This window comes from Chiloscyllium punctatum, chromosome 42 (assembly GCF_047496795.1).
Source record: "Chiloscyllium punctatum isolate Juve2018m chromosome 42, sChiPun1.3, whole genome shotgun sequence".
NCBI classification, from domain to species: Eukaryota; Metazoa; Chordata; class Chondrichthyes; order Orectolobiformes; family Hemiscylliidae; genus Chiloscyllium; species Chiloscyllium punctatum.
In genome coordinates this window covers 3341855-3360084 of record NC_092780.1, presented here as the reverse complement: position 1 = coordinate 3360084, position 18230 = coordinate 3341855, and the positions used below count along the sequence as shown (strand labels likewise).

The following is an 18230-nucleotide window of genomic DNA, read 5'->3' as shown; positions in this document are numbered from 1 at the left end:
CAAGTGCTCTGCTTTACATCTTTTATAATGATCTTCATCATTTTTCCCATTAACATTACGAAGCTAACCAGTCTATAATTTGGTGTTTTCTCTCTGTCTCCCTTCTTAAATAGTGGGGTTACATTTGCTACCCTCCAACTCAAACTCCAGAGTTACCCTCCAACTCCAGAGTCTATAGAATTTAGAAGACCACCAATGCAGCTGCTATTTCCAGCGCCACTTCCTTAACTACTCTGGGATAAAGGTTATCAGGCCCTGGGAATTTATCTGCCATTAGTTTCCTCAATACCATTTCCTTACTAATGCTAATTTCTTTCATTTCCTCCTTCCCATTATACATCTGTGCTTCCCATATTTTGGGATGTTATTTGTGCCTTCCTCTATGAAGACAGAACTAAAATATGTATTTAATTGTCTCGATGTTCCCCATTATAAATTCTCCTGCTTCTGACTATCAGGGACCTATATTCATGTTTATTAATCTTGTTCTCTTCAGCTATCTATAGAATCTTTTATTATCAGTTTGTATGTTCCTGCAAGCTTACTCTCAAACTCAATTTTCCCCTTCTTAATCATCTGTTTGTATTCCTTTATTAGAATCTAAACTGTTCCCAAAACCTCAGGTCTGTTGCTCTTTCTGGATAATTTGTAAGCCTCTTCCTTGGATTTAATACTGTTTTAATTTCCCTTGGTAATCATGGTCTGACCATATTTCTCATCTTATTTTTATGCCAGACTGTAATGAATAATGTTTGCAGTTTGTTCGTGCACCCTTTAAATGTTTGCCATTGCCAGCTACCTTCATCCCTTAAACAACGATCCACAATTTACCATAGCCAGTTGGCAACTCTATCATCATTTATTTTATTTAAATTCAGAACCCAAGTCACAGAAACCACCATTGACTCCCTTTCTAAAAACTGAAAACGTCTACATATTCAGTAACCATTCCTGGTCACCCTGCATACATATCTCTGTAATGCCTACCAAATCATACCCATTTAGATCACTTTGCGCAATTAATTAATCCATTTTATTGCAAGTGCTTCACGAATGAGGGTACAAGGCCTTAAGGCTTGTCTTTTCAGCATTCTTAGTCACGTTCAGTGTGACCCTGCTCAATTCTATCCTTTGAATTCTCTGTCTATCACCTTTCTTATTTGCAATTAGTCTGTATTTTCCTGTCGTTCATTTCCCTATATAGATTCCCATCCTGCTCTCATTTTAGTTTAAACCCTCTCCAACTGCACTCGCAAATTCGTCCCCTGGACATCGGGGAAGTGGTGGCATAATGGTATTATCACTGGGCTATTAATCCAGAAACTAAGGAATTATGAATATTATCCTGAAACCATTGTTAATCCATCTGGTTCACTAATGTCCTGCAGGGAAGGAAATCTGCCATCTTCATCTGGTCTAACCCACATGTGACTCCAGACCCACAGCAATGCGGTTGACTCCCAGTTGCCCTCTGAAATGGCCTGGCAAGCTATTCAGTTGTATCAGTCATTACAAAGTCTCAAAGAATGAAACCAAATGGATCACCTGGCATTGACCTAGGCACTGCAAAGACGATGGCAGAACCACCTTGTCAACCCAGCAAAGTCTTCATCACTAACATCTGGGGGATAGTGCCAACATTGGGAGAACTGTCTCACAGACCAGTCAAGCAACAGCCTGATGTAGTCAAACTCACAGAATCATAACTTACAGACAATGTTCCAGACACCACCATCACCATCCCTCCATGTTTCCTGTCCCATTGTTTTCTGATCCTAACTGCTTCCCCCACTCACCCAGATATTTTAAATGAATAGTTGAATAACTGAAGTTAGGGACATTATTTCATTGGCAAAAAATTTAAAGGGAAGTCAGGGAGAAAGGTTTTCTCCTAAAGGATTGTTAAGATCTGGAATTGAGTTTTATTTGTTCAAGTGATGTGGGGTCTGCCAACTGGGCCACTATTTATTGTGTTGCAGGGCGATAGAAACTGAAGATTCTGGAATTCAGTACCTATCGGATGAGAAAACTTCCTTTAGGATCCCCTGTTTAGACTTCTGTTTTGAGAAGATTGTCAAGGCCATAGATTGAGTGAAGAAGAGCTTCATTAAGATAATACCAGGGATATGGAGAGTGACAAGAAAAAAACAAACCTTGCATTTATATAACACCTGGCACAACCACAGGAAATTGCAAATTATTTTCCAACTATTGAAGTAATTTTGAAGTGTAGTCAAGTTTTTGATTTGGGCATTTGTTAATAGTTCCATTGAAAGGCAGAAGTTGAGGAGATCTAATAGGAATCCCAAATCATAAGAAATACTGTTATTTGGTAGTACAGAATGTGAGGGATTGCTGAAAAATGGCACATTATGTCAAAGCTTTTCATCCTATACTTATCAGGATAATTTACTAGAATGCCAATTCCAGGGGAAAACTAATGTTTAATATCACATGAGACAGGAACCGATTGGTTGGTAAATGGACATTGACTGGTAGAAGCGCTGCCATGGAGAATGCACCTATTAATGCTGATCGACTGTTAACTGCCAGCCTTTGTTTACAGGTTGAGTCTGATTGGTCAGGGCATTGCCCTGCAGAATGCACCAGTGAATGGCTGTCGACCATTTTGATGAGTTGAAACAGGCATAGTCCATGTACATGTTCTTTATTTCTGCAAATTAAAGAACAGAACTAAATTTCAGTTCTGGTCTCATGCCAAGTCTGTAGGTCATACACCTCAAAGACTGGAAGATAATATCGAACAGCATGTCCCTTTGGCTGTTCGCAATAAGGTACTGATCATGTCTAACCAGCCCACATTTTGAGAACTTGCAAAACCATGTCCACCATTAGATATGATTCTCTAATTGGACAATATTTGCTGTCTAATCCCAAATTTGTGAGGAATTGCACTGACAACTAAATTAGAATTATCAGTTCGGTTCTCAGTGTGGTCCACCTGTGTATATTGGAAAATACACAGATTAATACACAGATTAATACCATGTTCCTTGCAGACTGACTCCTTTATTACAAAAGATTGCTAAACCATGGATGACCCAATGCAAACTGTAGTGAAAGCATTAACAACTTTTATAAGGGAAGTGAATAATCATATGACATAGAAAAAGAATCAGGATAGGAGACTAGAATATGGATAATTGAATATATGGCTCTTTCAGGCAAGTAGCACAGGTCTGATGGGCTGAATGATCTCCTGTTTAGCTGTAAAGTTCTCTTCCTAATTCATGAAAAATGTTGTTTTAATCCTGACAGGACAGCAACAGTTAAATGTGCAGGCAGGGGTCATGTCCCCAGTTTCTGCCAACAACATCACAATCACTGGACTGAGTTCGAGCCAGCTTAGCCAGCTCCACATGGAACCAGCCTTACCAGCTGATGAGATTACAGAGCAGCAGGTGCAACAGAACAAGAAGATGAAAAGAATGGCCTGCACTTGTCCAAATTGCAAGGATGGTGAGAAAAGGTGTGCTTTCTTTTCATTCCTGTCTTTAATTCTACCTTTGGATTTCCCTTTTCTCCTGTTCATGTATGTGATGTAAACATGAGTGATAAGAGCAACCCTTGTTGTCTCATCCCTTTATCATTCCTTGTGAAGGTGTTGCTGAGCCCACCGCAGGCCATGTGCCTCCCTCAGTGCTGTTAGGTCAAGGTTGACAGCATTTGACCCACTGACGATGAAGGCAAAACTTTCTGTGCACTTGCCATCCTGTTCAGGAAAAGGATAATACCGTAAGCAATAGGAACAGGAGTAGGCCATTCAGCCCCTTGAGCCTGCTTCACCATTCAATAGGATCGTGGCTGATATGACATTCCTGACATCCACTTTCCTGTTCTTTCCCTGTAGCCATACACATACACACACATATACTCTGTCACTCACTCACACTCACTCACTCACTCACTCACTCACTCACTCACTCACTCTATTAGGCAAGGAATTCTGACCCTCCCACAGTGGACGTTCCTCCTAATCTCAGCCGTAAATCACTGCCCCCATTTATTCTGAGACTCTACCCTGTGGTCTTAGACTGTCCCATGAGGGGAAACATCCTCTCAGCATTTATCCTGTCAAGCCCCTTAAAAGTCCAGTATGTTTCAATGACATAATCTCTCAGTCTTCTCAGCTGCAGTGGTTGTTTTCCCATCCTGTTTAACCTTTTGCTTCTAACCTCCATACCAGAAATCATCTTTCTGAATCAACCTTCTCTGAATTTTCGCCAATGAAATGATATCCTTCTTTCAATAAGGAGACTAAAACTGCTCACAATACTTCAGATGTGGTCTCACCAGCACCGTGTACAGTTGCAGTAAGACTTCCGTACTCTTACACTTTTCTTTAGTTCTCTCTTCCAAATAAACAACTTTGCTTTTTCCCACATTGTACTTCATTTGCCAACTTTTCGCCCACTTAACCTATCAATATCTCCATGTAACCTGTTTGTATCCCTCTCACTGCCTGCCATTCCATCTATTTTAGTGGCTGCTGTACATTCATTTCCTTCCTCCAAGTCCTAAAGGGCAACTTTTTCACACAAAAGATGGTACGTGTAAGAAATGAACTACCAGAGGAAGTGGTGGAGGCTGGTACAATTACACCATTTAAAAGGCATCTGGATGGTTTCGAGGGATATGGGCCAAATTCTGGCAAATGAGATTAAATTAATTTAGGATATGTGGATGAGTTGGACCGAAGTTTTCCGTGCTGTACTTTTCTGTGACTCTCCGACTTAAAGTCATTAATATATATTAGAAACAGTAGCGGTCCCAGCCTTGATCCCTGTGGAGCTTCACTGGTCACAGGTCACCAACCTGTAAAAGAACCCCTTCTCCCCACTCGCTGTTTCCTGCCCATGAGCCAATTGACTGTTCCAGTTGGAAATAGCTCATGACTGATGTATGACCCACCGGCATCATGAAACAGCACTGTGCCCACAGCAGCTGCTTCTGTATTACTCACTCAATTGGAGCTGGCATCAGACAAATGAGGTTGGAGTTCAGTTCCCTGTTCTCCCTCAATCTCCACTGTGTTACAGTACTTCTGAGAATTGTGTAGTGAGGGAAATAAACTAAATGGAAAAATAATTTTTAAACAAATAATGGAATGAGGACGGCAGGTGTGACAAGACAAAATTAAGATTAAAGAGTCCTTGAGGCTGAATCCGGAGTATACCTGAAGTGTAAATCTATTTTCCTATCTTAGATCCAGCTCACTTTTTCATACATATTCAACATTTTGTACTGTTGCTTAACATAGAGTGAGCAGAAACATTGATGAGGCCGTTTCTATTATTTATTAATGGAATTTTGTTCGGATTTACATTCTACAATTCCATTTATTTATATGTAAAATCATAAATAATAAAATGTAGAAAGGGATGATCTGACCCAAAGAGCCATTAGTTGCTCCCATCGTGCCTGCTGTTCTGCTGGAGTGCTGTAATTCACCTTCCCTTCAAGTACATATCTGATGTCCCTGTGAACATTATTTTTGAAAAGGCTTTCATTCACCTTTCAGACAGCACATCCAGATCACAACTACTGCTATAAAAGAATACTTCCTCATGTCACCGCTGGTTATTTTGCCAATCTGCTTATGTGTTCTGTAGTTACCAACCCTCCTGCTATTAGAAACAGAACTGCTAATACACTCCACTTACGGTGTTTGTGATTTTGACCATTTCCATGAAATTGCCTTTTAGTCTTCTTTGTTCTAAGAAGTAAACCCCAGCTTAGAGTCATGGAAATTTTAGAGCGTAGAAAAAGGCCCTTCGGCCCATTGTGTCCACACTGGTTATCAAGCACCTATCTATTTAAATCCTGTTTTTCAGCAAATTTTTAACACTCAGGTTTGTATGCTATGGCATTTCAAGTGCTCGTATGAATACTTCTTAAAGGCTTGAGGGTTATAGAGTCATATAGCATGGAAACGGCCTCTTCAGTCCAACTTGTCAGTGCAGACCTCATGTGCCAATCTGACCAAGTTCCATTTGCCACAATTTGGCCCATACCCTTCTAATCCCTTCCTATTCATATGCCCATTCAGATGCTTTTTAAATGTTGTAATTGTACCTGCATCCACTGCTTCCTCTGGCAACTAGGTTTATACACGCACCACCCTCTTCATGAAAAAGCTACCCTTCAGGACCTTTTTAAATATTTCCCCCCTCATCTTAAACCTGTTCCTTCTGGTTTTAGACTTCTCCACCGTGGCAAAAAGATATTAACTGTTCACTCTATCCATGCCCTTCATGATTTTATAAACCTCTGTAAGGTTACCCCTCAGCCTCCGATGCTCCAGCCTATTCAGCTTCTCCCCATAACTCAAACCCGTCAATCCCAGCAACATCCTTGTAAATCTTCTTTGCACCCTCTCAAGTTTAACCACTTTCTTTCTATAGAAGGCTTCGAGCCCCTTTCACCCTTCTAGCCTGTGAGTTCCAAATAACTTTCATTTTCTGGGTGAAAAATATTGTCGTCAAATTCCTTCTAAGCCTTCTATTCCCTTTGTATTGATCCATGTACTAAGGGGAAATGTTTCTCTCTATCTACCCTGTCTATACCCCTCAGAACTGTGCACGCCTCAATCAGGTGCCCTCTCAGCTTTCCCAGCCTGTCTAGTCTCTCTTCACAGCTGAATTGCTCCAGCCCAAGCAACATACTGGTGAGGCTCCTCCGACCCCTCTCTAATGCAATTGCACCCTTCCTTTAGTGTGATGACCAAAACTGCACACTCTAGTTATGGCAAACTAACATATGTACAGTGCCATCATAAACTCTGGTCTGTCCACAGATGAAGAATGAAGTTCTTCATTCTTGGTGCTATTCTAATAAATTCCTTCTGTACCTATGTTCAGTGCAAATAGTGGTTTATAAAGATTTATTATAATGTAAACATTTAGTATAACTTTATGGTCCCTTGGTTTTTCAAATCCTACCTTACTGCACGTAATTCTGGAAATTCTTTCTTCAGCATTTCTGTCTCTTGTTGTTCTGCAAAATTTGCATTTCTGGTGAAGATGAACTGAGCTTGTTTATTTGAGTGATTTGTGTTATGAAGATATGAGCGTACTGTGCCTTTAAGAGAGCTAAAAGCAACAGAACTACCTGACACAGCACCAAGTGTTATGAAGAAAGATGTATTGTAACGTTTTTGTCAGCAGTTAGGGTAGCTGGTTGCCTGGAGACAACAAAAAATTTGAATTAGGCTAATCGGTTTAAATTATACCCCCAAAAAAGACCAAACTCCAATCCAGTTTGAATTGAGTATAATGACAATCTTAAAAGCCAACGACACAATCCAATGCTTTGGGGAAAATTGAACAGTTAGGAGGAGAACTGCCAAGTATCAGCATGTAAAGACTGCCTGAAAAATAGCTCTGTTAAAGGTACCTTTATCAATCAGTAACCTGTAAAGCAGTATCCCCAACAAGAAGAAAAGAAGACAGGAATACAGAAAAAACTGAAAGCTGCCTGGTTTTGAGATAAGAAGTTTTGTTTTGTAAATCTTAATTGGGTGTTATGTCTGACTAGTATTGTCGAAGGGGAAGGTAAAAGCTAGGTTAGAGGAAGGAGTTGTAAATAGTTGTTAGTTAATTATTCTCTGTTATACTTTAAGAAATAAAGTTGTTAGTATTTAAATAGTTCTTGGCCTCTTGTGTTGCCGCTTTAAATTAAGCAGGAGTGTTTACCCCGTCTTGTAACAGTTTGGGGGCTTGGGTCCAGGATTTGAACTGGTTTAGACAGATTTGGGGGTACGAAATATCCCAGCAGATTTAAACACCTGGAGGTTAGTGTCCCAGATCTTTAAATAAAATGTAGATGAGGCAGTTTGTTTCCTTTTGATGACTTGTGGTTTATTGAATTAAAAGTGAGAGAAATGGCTCTTAAAATTGCAAAAGAGGTTCTGGAACTTGAAGATGTTTCTCAAATTTGCCAAGAAAGTTTAGAAGGAAAGAAAAAGGCCATATTTTTAGAATTAGCAAGTGAGTTAGAATGGGGTTTGACTAAGGACAAAAGTAAAGCTGGAATTGTAAGGGAATTACTCAAACACATAGGTGGATCAGAGAAACAGACAAGTGCAGTAGAGGTAGAAAATTTTAAATTTCAATTAAGGAAGTTGGAGTTAGAAGATGAAGGAAGAGAGAAAGAAAGAAGAAAAAGAGAGAGAAGATTTTTAGCTGAGCAAAAAAGAGAGAATTTGAACTTGAGAAGTTGTGACTTAGCAAAGTCAAATTAACAGAATGGAGATTAAAGAACAGAGAAAATTTACATCCTAGGAGCTGGCCCTTCGGCCCTCCAAACCTGAGCCAATCCAAATCTACTGTCTAAACCTGTTGCCCAATTCCTAAGCATCTATATCCCTCTGCTCCCCACCTACTCATGCATCTGTACAGATGAATTTTAAATGAGAAGGTAGTAATATATATAAATATGTCAAAACTCTGCCATATTTTGATGAGAAAGATGTTGAAGCCTTCTTTATTTCATTTGAAAAACTCGCTAGGCAGGTGGAGTGGTCTGAGGATTTATGGGTAGTGTTAGTTCAGACTAAACTGGTAGGCAGAGCTAGTGAGGTATTTGCAGCACTGTTAGATGAGGTGTCAAGAGATTATGAAGAGGTTAAACAGGCTATTTTAAGTACTTATGAATTGGTACCAGAAGCATATAGATAGCGGTTCAGAAACATAAAGAAGGAACCAGGGCAGACTTATGTTGAGTTCAAAAGAATTAAATATAGTCATTTTGATCGATGGGTGCGTGCTTTGAAAATAGATAAGATCTTTTGAGACTCCAAGCAAGATTATTCTGCTGGAGGAGTTTAAAAACTCACTTCCAGAGATGGTAAGAATTCACGAGGAGGAACAGGAAGTTCAGGAAGTGAGAAGGACAGCAGAATTAGCAGATGAGGACATGTTGGTGCATAAGACAAGCTTCCAGCCAGAATTTCATCCTGTGAGGGATAGATATTGGGAGAAGGGGCGATCCTACACTACTAAACCAAGAGCAGAGTGCACTGGTAAGAATTTACCACAGGTTAAAGAAGCCAAAGAGGGTGGACAGGAGGTGAAAGGCCTCAGGTGTGTTCACTGTAATGGAGTGGGACACAGAAGATGACAATGCCGGTGGTTTCAGAAGGGCACTGGAAAAAGGTGTTTTTGCAGCCAGAAAGTGGGACACGTAAAGTCACAGTGCTGGTCGTTAAAGAAAAGTGCTGTGGGAAAAGCTGTGGTTAAAGAAGCTAAGTCAGTGGCATTAGTGAAGGGAGTAAAGGAGACCCCAAGAAGAGCCAATGAGCTGCAGGAGTGTCCACAGCCTAGGTAGGGGCTGGGTATGGAGTTAGTACTTGATTTCTACAAAGATTTTGCCTCTGTGGGTAAAGTTTATTCAGAAAGAACAGGGAGAGAAGGACAAGAAGTTATAATTTTGAGAGATACAGGATCTAACCAGTCACTGATAAAAAGAGATGAGCGACCAGGCACTATTTCTGATCTGTTACCCGAGAGTGTGGTAATTTGTGGGATAGATGGACAGAAATTTAGCATTCCCTTATGTAAGATCAGGTTAGACTGCTAACTTAAGACTGGGGAAGTAACAGTGGGAGTGGGGAAGCAGAGGCAGGGAGGAAAGGGTCGTGTGAGGGAGCCGTGGTTTAATAAGGAATTGGAATCCCTTGTTAAAGGGAAGAGAGCGGCCTATGTAAAGATGAGGCGTGAAGGTTCAATTGGGGCGATAAGGTAGCCAGGAAGGATCTGAAGAGAGAGCTAAGAGCAGCAAGGAGGGAACATGAAAAGTCCTTAGTTGGTAGGATTAGGGAAAATCCAAAAGCTTTCTATAGGTATGTCAGGAATAAAAGAATGACTAGGGTAGGAATAGGTCCAGTCAAGGATAGTAGTGGGAAGTTGCGTGTGGAGGCTGAAGAGATTGGGGAGACACTGAATGAATACCTTTCGTCAATATTCACTCAGGAACAGGACATTGTTGCCGATGTGAATATTGAGTCACAATTAATTAGAATGGACGGCTTTGAGGTATGTAGGGAAGAGGTGTTGGAAATTCTGGAAAGGGTAAAAATTGATAAGTCCCCTGGGCCTGATGGCATTTAACCTAGGATTCTCTGGGAAGCAAGGGAGGAGATTGCAGAGCCATTGGCCTTGATTTTTATGTCCTCGTTGTCTACAGGAATAGTGCCAGAAGACTGGAGGATAGCAAATGTGGTTCCCTTGTTCAAGAAGGGGAGTAGGGATAACCCTAGTAACTATAGGCCGGTGAGTCTCACTTCTGTTGTGGGCAAAGTCTTAGAGAGAATTGTAAGGGATAGGTTTTATGAACATCTGGATAGGAATAATGTGATCAAGGATAGTCAGCATGGTTTTGTGAAGGGCAGGTCGTGCCTCACAAACCTTATCGAATTCTTTGAGAAGGTGACTAAGGAGGTGGACGAGGGTAAAGCGGTAGATGTGGTTATATATGGATTTTAATAAGGCGTTTGATAAGGTTCCCCATGGTAGGCTACTGCAAAAAATACGGAGATATGGCATTGAGGGTGAGTTGGAGGTTTGGATTAGGAATTGGCTGACTGGAAGAAGTCAGAGGGTAAAGGTTCATCTTGGAGTGTAGTTACTAGCGGTGTTCCGCAAGGATCTGTTTTGGGACCATTGCTGTTTGTCATTTTTATAAATGACCTGGAGGAGGGGCTAGAAGGTTGGGTGAGCAAGTTTGCGGATGATACGAAAGTCGGTGGAGTTGTTGACAGTGAGGAAGGATGTGTCAGGTTACAGTGGGATATAGATAAGCTGCAGAGCTGGGCAGAAAGGTGGAAAATGGAGTTCAATGTAGGTAAGTGTGAAGTGATTCACTTTGGTAAGAGTAACAAGAAGATGGGGTTCTGGGCTAATGGTCGGATACTTGGTAGTGTGGATGAGCAGAGGGATCTTGGTGTCCATGTACACAGATCTCTGAAAGTTGCCACCCAGGTAAATAGTGTGGTGAAGAAGGCATATGACGTACTGGCTTTTATTGGTAGAGGAATTGAGTTCCGGAGTCCTGAGGTCATGTTGCAGTTGTATAAGACTCTGGTGCGGCCGCATCTGGAGTATTGTGTGCAGTTTTGGCTGCCATACCATAGGAAGGATGTGGAGGCACTGGAACGGGTGCAGAGGAGGTTTACCAGGATGTTGCCTGGTATGGTAGGAAGATCGTATGAGGAAAGGCTGAGGCACTAGGGGCTGTTTTCATTGGAGAAAAGAAGGTTTAGGGGTGACTTGATAGAGGTGTACAAGATGATTAGGGGTTTAGATAGGATTGACCATGAGAACCTTTTTCCACGTATGGAGTCAGCTATTACGAGGGGGCATAGCTTTAAATTAAGGGGTGGTAGGTATAGGACAGATGTTAGGGGTAGATTCTTTACTCAGCGAGTCGTGAGTTCATGGAATGCCCTGCCAGTAGCAGTGGTGGACTCTCCCTCTTTATGGGCATTTAAACAGGCATTGGATAGGCATATGGAGGATAGTGGGCTAGTGTAGGTTAGGTGGGCTTGGATCGGCGCAACATCGAGGGCCAAAGGGCCTGTACTGCGCTGTATTTTTCTATGTTTCTATGTTTTCTATGATTGACAGAGTGTCAGTTCCAGGAATTCAATTTGCTCTTGGGAATGATTTGGCAGGATCCGAGGTGGGAGTAACATTCCTTGTTGTGGAGAAGCCCAAGGAAAACGAAGAAACCAAGGAGTTAAAAAGAAATATCCTGGTATTTTCCCAGACTGTGTAGTAGCCAGATCCCACTATCATAGCACGAAGAGAAAAGTAACAAGAAAGATGAAGGGGTTGAGGTTCAGTTAGCAGATACCTGTTTGATGGAATGGTGCAGGAAAAAGCTGAACAGGCAGAGGGTCAGACAGAAGTGTTTACTTCTGAAAGACTAAGAGACTTGCAACAGAAAGACAAGACAATAAAAGATACACATGTGAACGCACACTCCGAAAAGGAGCCAGAGAATATTCCGGAGGGTTATTAACTAAAACATAGAATCCTAAGCCAGAAATAGAGACCATGGCAGGTTAGTGCAGAGGAGAAATGGGCCAGAGGGCACCAGATTATGTTGCCGGTAGCATACAGACAGGGAGTATTATGGGTAGCACGTGAACTACCTGTAGGAGATCACCTCGGGGTATGAAAGACTCTGGCTTAGGTACGAAAACATTTTTATTGGCCTGGAATGCAGAAGGATGTGGTTAACTTTTGCCAAATGCGTCATACATGCCACTTGGTAGGTAAGTGAGAGTGTGGTGCTGGAAAAGCACAGCAGATCAGGCAGCATCTGAGGAGCAGGAAAATCAATGTTTCAGGCAAAAGCCCTTCATTAGGAATGAGGCTGGGAGCCTTGTGGGTGGAGAGATGAATGGGAGGGGGCTGGGGCTGGGGGGAAGGTAGCTGAGAATGTGATAGGTGGATGGAGGTGGGGGTAATAGTGATAGGTCGGAAGGGAGGGTCAAGCGGTTATGTGGGAGGGAAGATGGACAAGTAGGACAGGTCGTGAGGGCGGTGCTGAGCTGGAAGATTGGTACTTGGATAAGGTAGGGAGAGGGGAAATAAGGAAACTGGTGAAATCCACAATGATGCCATGGGGGTTGGAGGGTCCTGAGGCAGAAGATGAGGTGTTCTTCCTCTGGGCGTCGGGTGGTTAAGGAGTGGTGATGGAGGAGGTCCATGTCCTTGGTGGAGTGGGAGGGGGAGTTGAAGTGTTCGGCTATGGTGCGGTAGGGTTGGTTGGTGCAGGTGTCCCAGAGATGTTCTCTGAAGCGCTATGCGAGTAGTTGTCCTGTCTCCCCAATGTAGAGGAGACTGCATCAGGAGCAACAGATACAGTAAATGACTTGTGGAAGTATGGATGTTGAAGGCTTCTTTGGGGCCTTGCACAAAGGTGAGGGGAGAGGTGTGGGTGCAAGTTTTGCAATTCTTGTGATGGAGAGCACTTCAGAGGACATCTTCAGGAAACCCACCACCCTGTAGTCAAACACTTTATCTTTCCCTCCCACTCCTCCAAGGACTTTTCGCCTCCCCCCACCTTGTCCCAATTCCAACCTTCCAGCTCAGCACTGCCCTCATGACCTGTCCTACCTGTCCATCTTCCTTCCCACCTACCCATTGCACCCTCCCCTGACCTATCGCCATTACTCCCACCTCCATCCACCTATCACACTCTCAGCTACCTTCCCCCCAGCCCCACCCCCTCCCATTTATTTCTCTACCCCCAAGGCTCCCAGCCTCATTCCTGATTAAGGGCTTTTCCTGAAACATTAATTCTCCTGCTCCTCGGGTGCTGCCTGACCTGCTGTGCTTTTCTAGCACCACACACACGACTCCAATCTCCAGTATCTGCAGTCCTCACTTTCGCCTCAATGGTAGGTAAGCCACAAGTGGTAATAAAACCAGCCCCTTTGTTGCCAATTCCCACATTTGAAGAACCTTCCACACGGGTTATAATTGATTGTGTAGGCCCCCTCCCAAGAACTAAAAGTGGGAACCAGTACTTATTAACCATAATGGATGTGTCTCCCAGATTTCTAGAGGCAATTCCATTACAGAGTATCAAGGCAAAAAGGGTGGTCGAGGAGTTAATAGCTTTCTTCACACGATATGGGCTACCCAGAGAGATTCAGTCAGACCAAGGGTCAAATTTTACTGCTCGGCTGTTTAAGGAGGTTATAGATAGCTTAGATATACAGCACTTTAAATCCAGTGTGTATCATCCTGAATCCAGGGAGCTTTAGAAAGGTGGCATCAGACCTTGAAGACCATGTTGAGAGCGTATTGTCAGGATTACACGAATGACTGAGATAAAAGTATCCCATTTGTAGTGTTAGCCATTAGAGATGCCCCAAACGAATCTACTCAGTTCACTCCCTTTGAGTTAATATTCGGACATGAAGTGAGAGGCCCTTTGAAATTAATTAAAGCAAAATTGACAGAACCGAAGTTGGAGATCTCACATTTAGATTATGTATCAGAGGTGAGGGAGAGATTAAATCAAGTAGGTGGATTAGCTGGACAGCAGTTGAGGAGGGCACAGTGTAGAATGAAGCAAGTGACAGATAAAAGCTCTGAGACTTGGATGTTTTCCCGAAGGAATGACATGTTGCTAGTGATAGGAAATCCCTTCAAAGCCAGGTTTAGTGGTCCCTATCAAATTGAGAAAAACTTGAGTCAGGTGAACTATCTAGTAAAGATGCCAGATAGGAAGAAAATGGTATAGAGTATGTCATTGAGCATATTGAAACCGTATTATACTTGAGAGAAAGAACTGGAGAAACAGGTGTTAGTTACTGCCCCACAGAGTAAGGAATCAAATCCAGATGATATGGATATTGATGTGCCTCAAAATAGATTAAAAAATGAAGAAGTCCTTGAGGAATGGGATAGGTTAGTAAGCTATCTGTCTCGGAGCATGGAACACAGTTGAAAGATTTCTTGCTGCAGTATAAAGACATATGTAAAAATCAGATGGGGAGGACTAATACAATTGTACATGGAAGTAGACATAGGGAGTATTGCTCCGACAAAACAACATCCCTATCGGCTTAATCCTTTCAAAGCCAGACAGGTCCAGATGGAAGTGGAGGCCATGCTCGATGAGGACATCATCGAACCAAGCCAGAGCAAGTGGAGTTCACCGATATCTTAGTTCCCAAGCCGGACGGGAGTCAACAATTCAGCGTGGATTATCGGAAGGTCAATGCTGTTACAAAATCGGACTCATATCCAATTCTAAGATTGGAGGACTGTATCGAGAAAGTCAGACAAGCCAGTTACATCACCAATTTGGACTTAATGCGTGGTTACTGACTGTTACCTTTATTAAAGATAGTGAAGGAAATTTCTGCGTTTGTAACCCCAAGTGGGCTATATCAGTTTAAAGTGATGTCCTTTGGAATGAAGAACGCATACACCACATTCCAAAGACTCATGAACAGAGTTGTGGATTGATTAACAAACTGTGCAGTCTATTTGGATCGCATAGTCATCTTTAGTAAGTTCTGAAAAGATCACATGGTGCAGTTGGCAGAGCTCTTTGAATGACTATGAGAAGCAAAACTGGCGATAAACTTAAATAAAATGGAATTTGGGAAAGCAGAGGTGATGTTCTTGGTACATAACATTGGTCATGGAAGGTTGCCCCCACGGAATGCAAAGACGAAGGCCACCGAGGAATTCCCACGCCCCCCTCAAAGAAAGAGATGCTTCAATTCTTAGGACTCAGTGGATTCTATCGGAAGTTTGTTCCAAACTTCAGCAGTGTAGTGGCACCGTTCACCGATTTGCTGAAGGACACAAAGTTTCGGTGGCTCGAACAATGCCAGGAGGCATTCGACCATTTGAAATCAATATTAACCACCAAACCAGTTTTAGCTACACCAAACTTTTCAAAACTTTTTAAAGTCGTCATCGATGCTAGTGACATAGGAGTTGGAGCTGTACTCCTACAGGAAGATGAGAATGGGATTGAACTGCCTCTTGGTTACTTTTCGAAGAGGATCAACATCCAGCAGAGGAAATACTACACAACCAAAAAAGAACTATTGAGTTTGGTACTGGCCTTAGAACATTTTAATGTGTATGTCACAAACAATGTGTTGGAGAAGGTTGTATACACAGATCGCAATCTGCTTACATTCTTAGAACACTTTAAAGACAAGAATATAAGACTGTTTTGTTGGAGTCTTATCTTACAGACTTTTAATTTAAAAATCATACATGTTGAGGCTTGTAAGAATGTAATCACAGATGCGTTATCACGGATTTAACTGATATAGTTTGGATATGATTTGTATTTAATTAATCTTTTATATATAATATAATATGTAAGGTATATGGGAAGAAGTTAAGGTGAACGTATAATTAAAGTTATCTGAATGTTCGGGTAATGTGTTTAAAAAAAGGGGAAAAAAAAGCCACCTTTCCATTATGATGGTTCATTTTTTTCTTAAGGGGGGAGGTGTTATGAAGATATAGGTGTACTGTACCTTTTCAGAGAGCTAAAAGCAACAGAACTACCTGACACAGCACCAAGTGTTCTGAAGAAAGAAATAATGTAAGGTTTTGGTCCACGGGTTAGGGTAGCTGGTTGCCTGGAGACAAAACAGATTTGAATTAGGCCAATCAGTTTAAATTATACCCCCAAACTCCAATCCAGTTTGAATTTAGTATATTGACAATCTTAAAAGCCAATGAAACAATCCAACACTTTGGGAATATAAGACCGGGAAAAATCAAACAGTTGGGAGGAGAATGACCAAACTACCAGCGTGTAAAGACTGCCTGAAAAATAGCTCTCATCTGACCTTTATCGATCAGTAGCCCTTGAAGCAGAATCCCCAACAAGAAGAAAACAGGAACACAGAGAAAACTGAAAGTTGTCTTGGTTTGAGATAAGAAGTTTTGTTTTGTAAATCTTAATTGGGAGTTTTATCGGACTATAATTGTCAAAGGGGAAGGTAAAAAATAGGTTAGAGGAAGGAGTTGTAAATAGTTGTTAGTTAATTATTCTCTGTTATACTTTAAGAAATACAGTTGTTAGTTTATACTTTAATTAGTTCTTGGCCTCTTGAATTTTCACAGATTACTGCACGGGATAAATCTTTTCTGTGTTGCTGCTTTAAATTAAGCGGGAGAGTTTACCCCTTGTCGTAACACTTGTTAATCTGCATTTGTTGTTAATCTTGTTAATCCACCTGGGTGCTTAAAACTGGAATTAAATATTTTGTCTTAAATCTAGGAGCGGAGAGTTAGGGAAGAAGAAGCACGTTTGCCACATTCAAGGTTGTGAGAAGGTATTCCGGAAAACATCCTTGCTACGAGCCCATGTTCGCTTGCACACAGGGGAGCGCCCGTTTGTCTGTAGTTGGGTCTATTGTGGGAAGAGGTTTACTCGTAGTGATGAGTTACAGAGGCACTCCAGAACTCACACAGGTCAGTGCTGCACCGAGTAATGTTGTTCGTAATGTTTGGTACTCATCTTTAACCCAATGCATGCAACATAGGAACTGTACTAAGTTCTGATTGTGTCATAAGAGCTTTCAATTTGGTTTGCCTATTCATTCCAAATATCTTCTGTGAAAATTTCACATGTGGCACTTTCTCAAATGCCTTCTGAAGACCCATCCACAAAATAGCCATTGTTCACTAACATTGTTGCATCCATAATAGTCCTAGTAAATTTGTGCACCATAATCTATTGCTCCCAAGGTACTCAGACTAGCCCCGTAGATTTCTAAACCTGTTAATGCATTGATTTTGATGTTTTACTATATTTTGCAAAAAAGGCAGGTTCAAGTAAACACTTATTTCCCAACTTTGTACTCAAATCTAGCTTTTCAAAAAACTTAGAAATGACAAGATGTTCCATGGATTACAAAGAACACCGCTTTCTCCAGTGTCTTTCACGACTTCATAGCATCTTAAAGCACTTCACAGTCAATGAGTGCTTTTGAAGTGTACATGTCATTCTGGTATAACATGTGTTTTGTTAACTCTAATTGGCTACAATGCAATTGAGAAATTTAATAGAATTATAATAGAATGACCTGCACCAACCACTTATTGTGGAGGTGACTGCCTAGTAGTATTATCGTTGGACAGTTAATCCAGAAACCCTGCTCACATTTGGGGGACCCAGATTCAAATCCTGCAATGGCAGATTGTGGAATTTGAATTCAATAAAAATCTGGAATTGAGAGACTAATGATCACCATGAAACTATTATTGATTGTCAGAAAAATCCATCTGGTTCACTACCATCCTTAAGGGAAGGAAACTGCCATTCTTACCTTATCTGGCCTACATGTTACACACACAAACAGCAATGTGGTTGACTGTTAACTGCTGGCCTAGCCAGTGACCCCCTCATGAATGAATTAAATAAACTACCATCATAAAGGAAAGATAGCAGCTAGTGTGTGCACAATGAGATCACACTAGATCACTTCTTTGATTTTGTGTGATTACTTTTTGTTAAAGAGATGTTGGTAAATGTTTATCAGGGCACTAGGCAGAATCCCACCCCCCCCCACTCTTCTTTGCAATAGTGGGTATTTAGTTTCGTCTGTGAGAACGAATGGGGTGTCACCTGAAAGACAGCATCTTGACAATTCAGTACTCCTTCAGTCTGTGGCTGCCTTCCATCTCAGAAAATGATGGTTTGCGCTG

The 18230-nt window shown here is 41.6% G+C and overlaps 1 protein-coding gene across 3 annotated transcripts in view; it reads left to right on the top strand.

The window, feature by feature from the left end:
* Positions 1–18230, top strand: part of sp2 (sp2 transcription factor) — a 67564-nt gene that overhangs the window by 44976 nt on the left and 4358 nt on the right. For all 3 annotated transcript variants that reach the window (XM_072561217.1, XM_072561219.1, XM_072561218.1), the window contains exons 4-5: positions 3280–3490; positions 16801–16994. In XM_072561217.1, the coding sequence (XP_072417318.1) occupies positions 3280–3490; positions 16801–16994 (405 nt within the window). The remainder of the gene's footprint in view (positions 1–3279; positions 3491–16800; positions 16995–18230) is intronic.